We start from the raw sequence: 11,041 nt of genomic DNA, 5'->3' as shown, positions 1-11,041 counted from the left end.
GAGGCAGCCACCACCCTGAAAGGAAGAGCAGCCAATCACCGATACTCATGAGCATGACAGAACTCTGTATTACTGGAGCTGTTAATGTATGTTTTACTGATATTTTACTTTTTATTAACATGAGTATTATTGGTAACAGTAGCTGTAGAATTAGCAGTGTCGGGTAATTTCCTATAAAAACCAGTTCAAAAAAGGATGCACGCTAAGAACAGTTACCACATGAACCATTATACACACTCCAATATATCTAATGTTCTAACACATGACAAAAATTCTATTTATTTATTTATTTTTTTTACTTTATTTTGTACTTTTCCAAATTTATAGTACATGCAAACAAAACTATGAAAAAGGAACACAAAAGAAACAAACTAAAAGGTATAAAACACACCTAATCTGTGGGGGAAAGAAAAGAAAGAATAATTATACACCTGTATATAGAGATGGGGCCAGGGAATACCCAGCACTAAGGTGGTTTTTGTCCATAAAACTACTCATCTAAGATTAACACAAAATTATTATTATGTGCTTGATGTGCCTCACCTTTGACCCTGGCTTTTCCCGTCTGACTGCACTAGGACATATTGCCACCTAATAAAATAACACATTGATTCCTGAAATTCCTGTTGGTTTGAAAGTCCTGCGTTTTGGTCCTGCATCCTCCCTGATCATGTATTTCTCTTTCATTCTGCTTCCTCTCACCTGTTTCTCCGTGTCTCCATGGAAAGAGCACTGAAACACCTGAAAGACATCTGTGTAAACGAGGACATAAATGGAAGACTGGGCTGGGTGAGTGGGACAGATCTCAGTACTCACAGTTCATAAAGACATTCAGCTGCTGAACAGCAAAACATTCAAACATGGGCGACATCTGTGTTTGATGAAGCAAATGAAGGTGTTGCTTCAAGGACAGAGAGCTGATAAAGCTCTGAGGTCAGCAATGGAAATTATGAGATTTGGTTAGACTGACAGATGAAGCTTCACATTCATTTTCCTCCATGTGAAGCTTAGAAGAGAGAAACCACCATCCAGCTGAGCTGCTGTTTATCAACCATTTCATGTTGTTTGTAGCACAGAGTTCCCCAGTGGAGAGTCAGAGTGCTGTGTGGCTGTGATGTGACAGCATCAGGTCACTAGTTTAAATATTCTTACTGTAATTTTGATTCATGAAGCAGCACAAAATCTGTAAACTCATCTGTAACTATTGTGCTTGTTGCACAAACTCTTTGTCCATGTGTGAAAGCTGCTGTTCCTCTGAGGATTCACTGATTTGACCTTCAGCACACGTCACTGCTGCATGAGCTGATCTGTTTATAGTGAGCTGAGCTCCCAGCTGTTCATGTTCACTCATATTTACTGTGGAGCCCGTCATCACTGTTGATGATGTCACATCCTGTGTTGAAGGCTCTGAGCCACGGTCAGATGGTAGTGGTGCTGATGGACATTCACACAGAGTTTAGGACGAGTATGTGATTTTTAGAACATCAGCTGGTGGTGACACACACTGTGTGTAAATGTGTGTGTGTGATAGGACACACAGCAGCTGTGTGTTTTGAGCAGGTTATAGACGGCTGCCACACTTTTGAAGGCAAATGTAAGTAATGACACGATGTTCAGAGCCAGATGAAAAACTGAAGCCGAGTCCAAATAAAGTGAAACAAAGTGCTGCACTGGACTCTGATCAACAACATGACAGGAGTACCAGGACCACACCTGCTCACTCCCTCATGCTCTCACTGTGTGCTGGATGGAGACAGTGAGCAGTGCTGTGAGCAGACTTTATTGTGGAAGATAAGATGTGAGCTCACAGCTGTGCAGGGAGAGCACACAGTGAGGTTTTGCATACATCAGCATTTCCACTGAAGTGATGAAGCAGCTTTGAATGTGTGTAAATGAGTCTAAGCAGCAAACAGAGATCAGTGAGTGAATCTGCTGACACACAGAATCCAGAGCAGCAGCATCATGGAGAGGATCCTGCTGTGTGTCTGCTGCTTCTCAGGTAAGTCCAGCTCTTTATCGTCTACAACAGCACTTATTACTCAGATCAGTCTTAGTCCATGATAGGCTCAGAGTCTCAGATAGACTCAGAGTGTCTCAACAAACTGACCCAGTCAAACTTTTTTCCTTTCAGGCTGGTTTGTCTCCACATGCTGTCCCCGTCAGTACCACTATGTTGATGATACAAAGACTTGGACTGAAGCTCAGAGCTACTGCCAACAGAATCAAACAGACTTGGCCTCCATCGAGAACACTGAAGAAATGAAGCAGCTGAACAGCACAGTTTCATCTGCCGCTCACAGCTCTGAGCTCTGGATCGGTCTGTACAGTCAGATCAGGTGGAGGTGGTCAGATGGGCTCACAGGGAGTGGAGCTGACTACAGGAACTGGGACACTTCTGAATATGAACCAGATTTTTACTCTGGGGTTCAGTTCTGTGTGTCCTCTTTAAAAGGAAAATGGTGGGATTTTCAGTGCAGAGAGAAGCTCCAGTTTATTTGCTACAGAGGTACAAAAAAACCTACATTTGATTTTAAACTTTTAAACTTTAAACTTTGATTTCAGTGCACCATTACAAAGAAACATTTCCATTCCAAAAATGGATTATGTTCAACTAGACGTATTGTTTTCAGTGGGAGAAACATTTCATCATCATCAGCTGACTGCGGGTTTCCCAAACCTTATAAACACCTTTGCACAATGGAAAAACTTATACAATGCATAAACAACGGGCTGTGAGGTCAGTTTATGATCATTAATATGCAAACTGTCATGACCATTGACCAGCAATCAAAGACCATTTCATTCGGTGGGCTAGTTTCAGTCATTGCATAAAAGTACTTTTTAAAAGGTTAAGGAAACCTGCAGTCAGCTGAGACTGAAGAAGACTTTTGGATGATGATGAACCGTTTCTCTCACTGAAAACATCCAGATGAATACAATCAACTTATTGGATTTCCTTATCTTGATGATTGAGCATGCAACAAGACAACACGTTTCTACGTTTTAACTTTCAGGATCTCAGATGAACCCTGAGTTTGATTTGGTGGATAAAGAAATGAGTTGGTCCGATGCTCGAAGGTACTGCAGGGAGAACTTCTTGGACCTGGCCACTGTCAAGAACCCCGGAGAGAACCAACAAGTCCATGAAAAGGCTCAGAGTAAAAGGGTGTGGATTGGCCTGCACAGAGAGCCACACATTTACTGGTCTGATGGCACAAAGTACTCATTCTCAAACTGGGCCAGTGGGATGAACCCGTTTAGGGGTATGAGTAAGATCTGTGCAGCTCTGACTCGTTCAGGAGAATGGAAGACTTTGTCCTGTGAAACAAGATTACCATTTGTCTGCTACAGCCTCCCTACACCTGGTGAGCTTTCACTGTCTTTCCTTTATGGATCACAAGCAATTTTACACACGGTGCTGTGCAAAAGTCTTGAGCCACCTGTGATTTCTGCATTTTCTGGAGAGAAATGGGAAACAGCTGCAGAGACTTAATAAATCGCCCAAAATGGAAATATAGTATATATAAGGTAAACCCTCAGAGAGTTCAAGATCAAGTTATTTTATGCTTGAGTGGTTTGCAGGTCAGAATTAGGTGGCTTAACAAACAAACAAAAAAGACTTTTCCATGGTGATGTATATTTAAGATAACAAATAGTAGATGAAATGCACTTAAAGCATATGTTACAGGCCTTCTATGGATCCTGTTTTTAAACAAAAAAGCAGAGACAGGAGACATGAGCTGCGTTCGGTCTGCAGGCCTTTCCTTGTCTGAGTGTAACCGGTGTGTTTCTGCGTTGTGTCTGATAAAAACGGTAAAAGAAAGAAAGACCTCCAAATAAATAGCTTGCCCACTCCAGCTCCTCTCCCACAGGGGAATTGTAGAAAAGGGCTGGCATTTATTATTACATTAAACATAAAATATGCATTTACACGTAACATATTTGATAAAACAAAAACAACAACATGAAATCCGACATACCTGATAAAAACGGTAAAAGAAAGAAAGACCTCCAAATAAATAGCTTGCCCACTCCAGCTCCTATGACCAAACACAAACAGTGGGGAAGAGGGTTAGCTTAACCCACCACAACTTCCAAGCTAGCAAGAATTATCTATTCATGCTAGTGTTCACGTTCCCTAGAACACACATATGGCACACACATACTACACATTTGTAACATCTAACAAAAAACAGGCTTAATAATGACAATAATTGAACTAAAATCACAGTCAGAAACATCCAGGTGGCTAAATATGCATTATATGAGTGTTTTACAGTGTTGGGAAAGAAATTACACCAACCTCTCCCACAGGGGAATTGTAGAAAAGGGGAGAGGCAAAAGGGGTACACTGTATTTATATGGTTGCACCAAAGAAGAAGAAGTAGAAAAGAATGAGGAGGGGCTCTAACTGATAATGAACATAACTACAGGCTTGGAGGTCCTAAAAGTCAGGTATAAAGGGAAGAGTTTGGGGGTTTAGAACACATTTTGTGTAATTATAACAATGTGATTTATGACCCTGTTACATGAGCTACAGGAGCATTGCCACGGCTTATCACACCCATAGCTCCCTCCCCCTTGTGGCTATGCCACGAAATTACATCTTCACAACTTTAAGTGAAAAGTGCAATACCACAATGAAATAAGGCCTTTTACATCAACAAATGTTTTACAAAAATATTTACTATTGTGAACATCCCCACATTCCTTGCCTACTAACATGTATAGATTGGGGAGTTATAATATACAGGGAAGGCGCCGGGGTGTGCACAGTGAGATGGTGGAATGTGATATGGCACTGGGGGAAAGTAAGGTAACAAGGACTATGGTGGCATGGTGCAGAATGCTGTGTTTGGTGACTCGTGCACTTCAGCACAACTGACTGATGGATGCACACAGAGAGGGCTGGCCAAGGGTGTCATATGTGAAATGTGTAGCAGGCCGTCGTTCTCCAGGAGACCTCCTTAAAACTGATTCATTAGTCGGTGGGGTCACGTTAGGTGTATACTGTGCCCTTTCTAAAAGCGGCAGTCCAACTTCCCCTTCGTCGACTCTGAAAGGCACTTTAGTGACCCCTGATTTCTGTACCCTCTCGTATTCCTCCTCTCCAATGTTGTTGTTCTGTTCAGTGCTTTGGTGTCCACCATCTTGTTCCATTCCTGTTTCCCTCAGTGCATTTGTTGCAGTTTGTTCCCCCAATATTGTTGCTTCTGTCCCATGAGGTGTTCCACAGTTGACCTCGGCTGAACTCAACTATTTCCCCTGAGGGTATGGATACAGGTATGAGGAGCATCCCCTCTTGTGGCGATGCCACTCAATTACATCTTCACAACTTTAAGTGAACCAGCTGTCCGTGTATGTCCTGTCGCGTAAGAAAGCCGACACTCACTGATTCTGATGCGTCGGGTCCTCACTTTGTGTTTACGTCTTCATGCAGAATCCGTGTACCTGCTCTCATTTACGTTTTTAGCAATGTGGTGGTTGTCGAAATTTTGTGAGGTTTAACCTGAGATTCTAGCATTTTGGGCAAAATAATTTAATATTTAAAAATCAATTCAGGATTTAATGAATCGATATCGCATTATTAAAACTAGAATCGATTGTTATTGGAAAATCGATAATTAAAACCCACCCGTAGTCAGTATAACCCAAGGTGAAAATGTCCAAATTGTGCCCAATTAGCCATTTTCCTTTCCTGGTGTCATGTGACCTGTTAATGCTACAGGGCCAAGGTGCAAATGGGGAGCAGGTGTGTTGAATTTTGTGTTATTGCTCTCATAGGCTGTGTCCCAATTCAGGGTCTGCAGCCTTAGAGGCCGCATTTTAAGGCTGATTACGTCACAGCGACGTGACGAAGGCTGTCCCAATTCAAAGGCTGCTCGAAATGCAGCCCTCAAATGTGTCCTTCATTTCCCTGAATTTTAAGGATGTGGCGGTGTAGACTTTGTAGCCCAACATATCCCAGAATGCATAGCACGGCGGTGGGTGTAGATAATTTTGCCAAAAAAAAACAGCGGAAGAGGGGCGGCCAGAGAGTAAAAGTAAGTACTGAATATTATGTCACTTATTTATGTGCAAATGTTTAATAACGAAGAACATTAAAACATTACTGTTGGCCACATGTCAGCAAAGTTATGTGACATTAGTGATGTTTGTACTAACTTGGTTTTAAAGCCTTTACTTTAAAATATACGCCGTTCAATATGATTTCATGAATATTTAAAGTAAGCACTGAGAGAAATGTAGTAATGCCAACATATTAAAAGAACAATATTTGTCTCTTATATATAATACATCTATATATACAGTGTCAAAGGAACCTGTCTTTGAGTGAAGATTTAAGGTGACAGGAAATATAAATAAATGCAGCTTGAATCTTTACTGAAGCTCAGTATTTGAAACAGAGTTCATTCACTGCTGTAATAACTAATAATGATTGAAATAATAACTTTAATATTGGCCAATTATATTTACATTACCAATGTAAGATGACTTTAGTCTCATGAACAACATAAACTAATTGTTATTTACTAGCTAATCTTAAAATGACTGTTCAGTACAGAAATGAAGCCCAACAATCATGTTTCACAGTCTCGTGGTCTCAGCCTCAGATTCTTATCAAATCAAAGCTCATGTAGAAACAAACAAACAAATGAACAAAAGATTTTCTCCTTCATTTCTGTCAAATAATGCTGTATGAAATGTTTCCAGCTGTTAGTGTCATGGTTGCTAGGCAACCTGGGCAGTGCCATGAAGGCAAGACCGTCCCATTTCACAAGCCTCTCACTTCCGGCCTTAGCGGTCTTTGAGTATGCGGCCCTTTCTGGACCGTTAAGGCTGCGTACTTTAAGGCTGCAGACCCTGAATTGGGATACAGCCATACTCTCTCATACTGGTCACTGGAAGTCTAACATGGCACATTATGGCAAAAAAATTCTCTGAGGGTCTGAAAAAAAGAATTGTTCCTCTACATAAAGATGGCCTAGGCTGAAAGAATTTTGCAAACACTTTGAAACTGAGCTGCAGCACAGTGGTCAACACCATACAACAGTTTAACAGGGCAGGTTCCACTCAGAACAAACCTTGCCACGGTCGACCAAAGAAGTTGAGTGCAGTTGCTCAGTGTCATATCCAGAGTTTGTCTTTTGAAAATAGATGTATGAATGCGTGGGGGGTCAGCCTCTTGGTGCTCAGACCATACGCCACACACTGCATCACTTGGCTGTTATCCCAGAAGGAAGCTTCGTGTGAAGATAATGCAAAAGAAAACCCACAAACAGTTTGCTGCAGACAAGCAGACTAAGGACATGGATTAGCTGTGGTCTGATGAGATCAAGATAAACTTATTTGGCTCTGATGGTGTCAAGAATGTGTGGCAGCAACCAGGTGAGGAGTACAAAGATAAGTGTGTCTTACCTACAGTCAAGCATGGTGGTGGGAGTGCTGGTGGCACTGGGGAGCTACAGTTAATCGAGGTAACCACCAATGCCAATATGTAGTGTGACATACTGAAGTAGATGAAGCAGATCATGATCCCCTCCCTTCAGAAACTGGGCCACAGGGCAGTATTCCAAATGATAACAACCCCAAACACACCTCCAAACGTTAGTGTGGGACAAAGACCATGTTTGTGTGAGACAATGTTAAGGATGAGAGGAAGCTTAAAAACACATCTACACAACAGTCAGACACACTGCAATTAATTTTAATAAAGTTTTTAAGAATGCATTCTAAAAAGGAGCTCGTCTTTTTGTCAGCCTCGTTTTGTGCGAGAGACTTGTTCATTTCTCTAAACTAGATCAAATTAAAATGTGGGACATTGTCTGGACCTGTGTGATATGGAGAATGAGGGCTAAACATGCTCTGCAGTCCCACCTAGAGCATTCGCTGCTCCCTGCAATCACAGCAGTAGCAGTGATGGTTTAAATCAGGGGTCCCCAATCTCAGTCCACGAGGGCCGGTGTCCCTGCAGGTTTTAGATCTCACCCTGGGTCAACACACCTGAATCACATGATTAGCTCATTACCAGGCCTCTGGAGAACTTCAAGACATGTTGAGAAGGTAATTTATCCATTTAAATCAGCTGTGATGGATCAAGGACACATCTAAAACCTGCAGGGACACCGGCCCTCGTGGACTGAGATTGGGGACCCCTGGTTTAAATGATGGTGGCTTCATTTAGCTTCTGTTTCTGTGTCTGCAGTAAAGAGGCAGGTAGTGAAGCTCACAGTACATGTGGAGGACCCTCCTGTGGATCTGAATGACTCTGCTGTGAAAGCAGAACTGCTGACAAGGGCAAGTTCCCACAGTCCACCTTTACACTCACACCGTTTATATGTATATCAATTTCCTGATTTTGAATGAAAAGAAAAGACATTGTGGCTGCTGTCTGACAGGTGAAGGAGCAGCTGAAGAAGAAAGGAGTGGGTGGAGTCAGTGTGAGGTGGAGAGTGCAGCCGTATGGGAAGCTCTTGGCTGGAGATGGAAGAAGAAAGAAGACTCTGAGAGAAAAAGAAAAATGTTTCAAAAGCTTTTCTGCTTGAATCATGTGACAGCCAATTAAACTTTATTATCCACACGTCATTCTCCCAGCTGTGTCTGAGCACAGATGTGGGCTAACATCTGTTTTTAGGCTCTTCTGTCACAGTGTTTGTGGGCGTGGCCTCTTCTTTGGCTTTCATAGAGATAAATGCAGACGAGTTTGTGAGCTACAGGTTTCTGCTGACACGTGTTCACTTTTGGAAATCAGAGGGACAAACATGCTCTCCAACAGCTGGTCACCCCAGTCACCGTGGAAACAAGCACAGGAAATACAGCAGGCTGAAACTGTCACGGTCCTGGCTCTTTGAGTTTCTGGACTTTGTGTTTATTATTAAATATTTTCTATGTGATTATTAGTTTGCTGATTGTTTCTATTTCATCTTCGTGTTATTCCTCAGTGTTTCAGTCTGGAGGGTTTATTTCCAGTTACTGTTGATGTTGCTTTATTTTATTCCTTCACTGTTTCCCGTCTCATCCTCCTGTGATAAGTTCCTTCATGTGTCTGTACTTGTACTGTCATGTACTTATGGTTCGCCCTTCCTGTTTTATTTTTTTGTCATTGTTTTAAATCACATGACAGAAACCAGCGACGGCCAAATAAAGCTTTATGAAGCATTGAAGCTCGTATTTTAAAAAGGGTTTGTTACTCAAAGCTTTCTAACACAGTCCTCTTTTGTGGCATCCAGTGGACAAAATGCAAGGAGCAGCTTGAATCTACAAATTAAAATGAGCTGCTTCATTATGATTGTCTACTCTGCAGAGCTAAGTTGGCAGCTTCTATTCAATATCATGTTACAGTTCTGATATCGGGCTACTGTTTATGTTTTCTGATTAATAAATAATTATGATGAATGAACCATACTTGTTCAAACATGTGCCCTCGTGTAGTCTCCCTTTGCTTTTGATTTCCTGACATTTATAAACATACCAGATACATGCATCATGTATAATAATATACAACACACTCATAAAATAGGTTGGAAGTGTATTTGTTCCGCGAGATCCATCCTTCCAAGTAGTTACATAACTAACCAAAGAACAAATACATTTATATTTAATATAACTTACTTACAGTGTACTTTTTTTATTTAGTTTTGACCTGGGTATAGAATTGCTAAAAAAAAAAAAAAAAAGAAGTCAAATAAAAATGTAACACACATAATGTGTTTGTCCACCACAGATTCTTCAGCATCCTTCTGTGAGATTATTCTGTTATCATATGTTACCTTATATATGTAATCAAAGTAGTTGAATTATGATACTGCTGTAGATCATATTATACCCCTTAGTATAGAGTGTGTGATCAGTATGTAATTTTAGTTTGCATTATATTTCTGACCTAAAAGAGTGTGAAAATCATTAGATCTATTTGATTGACCTGTATTACTCGACACTGTTGAATGTGTTACACTGTTTCTTGACATTTCATACTGCTGAATCATGAAGAGAATGTTGGGTGCAGAAGGCCTTGTGCCGATAATAGAAGAGACAGACCACATTCCATACCCCCACCTTTACAGAGAGCAGAAAGACAGGGAGCCGAGGTCATAACTTAGGCGCCGTAAGAGAGAAAACATGTGAATGTTTAGGCTTTTACGACTAGGTGGGGGCCACTAGAGGCTATAAAAGGCTGAGTAACCCGTCACCATTTTGAGATTTGCTGTGACCCTCTTCATGCATCTCTCCCCATCCGGATGGCTTGTGCTCATAAGTGTTGAATTGTATGGAAATAAAGAATTGTTGATTGAGCATTTATACACCGAGTATTGTCCTTCCTTCAGCCCAAAGATTAAAAGAATTGGGAGATTTTAACACTTCTCATTCTCAGAAGCCTTAGGAGCTCCTGTGCAACCACACACTGTCCCAGTAGCTCACGAACATACATGCAGGGGTCCTACACTGACAATACCAGGCTTTGTGAGTTTACCACACTGAAGATAGCTCCCAATAACTTTGTAACTTTGTGCCTCCAGATGCTACAGAGCTATTCAGACTGATGGATTGCCTAAAACTAGAAGAACCTCATCTATTCCCCTATTCTGACACAGTGGCTGCTCTGAATAAGAGGTATGACCAACGGCATAAACTAGCTCTTATGACTGTTGATGTGATGGATTCACCAGACATTCGATGGGGAGATACAAAAGCATTTGAGATAACTGCCTTGCGAATAAGGTCTCTCATTCACATGCTCAACACCCTTAGCACAGAATGTGAAACTAAGTTGACATGTGCGTCACTTATGGAGCTACTTCTGAGTAAATTGCCAGGTGAGATGAGATCAGAGATTCGCTGACAGATGGGCCGCCAATGTGGAATAATGTATACCCTCTTTGACCTATCAGAATAGCTCAAATATGAGGCCTGGTGTCAGCCAGTCTCCTCTAAGCTGAACCAGTCAGTCCACAAAAAAGTTTCACTTAGGATCTTCTGACTTCATGTAACCTCATGTAAGATCTCCACACACGCACCACCGGGCCCTCTGACCACCACCAGT

At 41.5% G+C, this 11,041-nt stretch overlaps 1 protein-coding gene across 1 annotated transcript; it reads left to right on the top strand.

Moving 5' to 3' along the window:
• The first annotated feature begins 11 nt into the window (after nucleotides 1-11).
• On the top strand, nucleotides 12-8,694 carry LOC102082406 (C-type mannose receptor 2). The gene is made up of 7 exons (XM_019354861.2): nucleotides 12-86; nucleotides 729-789; nucleotides 1,944-1,999; nucleotides 2,132-2,506; nucleotides 3,015-3,365; nucleotides 8,207-8,298; nucleotides 8,400-8,694. Exons 2-7 carry the CDS (start codon nucleotides 773-775, stop codon nucleotides 8,544-8,546), a joined length of 1,038 nt encoding a protein of 345 aa, XP_019210406.1. The 5' UTR covers nucleotides 12-86; nucleotides 729-772; the 3' UTR covers nucleotides 8,547-8,694.
• Nucleotides 8,695-11,041: the final 2,347 nt, after the last annotated feature.

This window comes from Oreochromis niloticus, linkage group LG3 (genome assembly GCF_001858045.2).
Source record: "Oreochromis niloticus isolate F11D_XX linkage group LG3, O_niloticus_UMD_NMBU, whole genome shotgun sequence".
Taxonomy (NCBI): Eukaryota; Metazoa; Chordata; class Actinopteri; order Cichliformes; family Cichlidae; genus Oreochromis; species Oreochromis niloticus.
This window is presented reverse-complemented; position numbering and strand designations above follow the sequence as displayed.

Excerpts from the sequence above, each read along its gene's own strand:
- LOC102082406 (XM_019354861.2), top strand. Across the intron at positions 2,507-3,014 it reads CCAGTTTATTTGCTACAGAG|GATCTCAGATGAACCCTGAG; the intron begins GTACAAAAAAAC and ends TTTAACTTTCAG. Across the intron at positions 3,366-8,206 it reads CTACAGCCTCCCTACACCTG|TAAAGAGGCAGGTAGTGAAG; the intron begins GTGAGCTTTCAC and ends CTGTGTCTGCAG.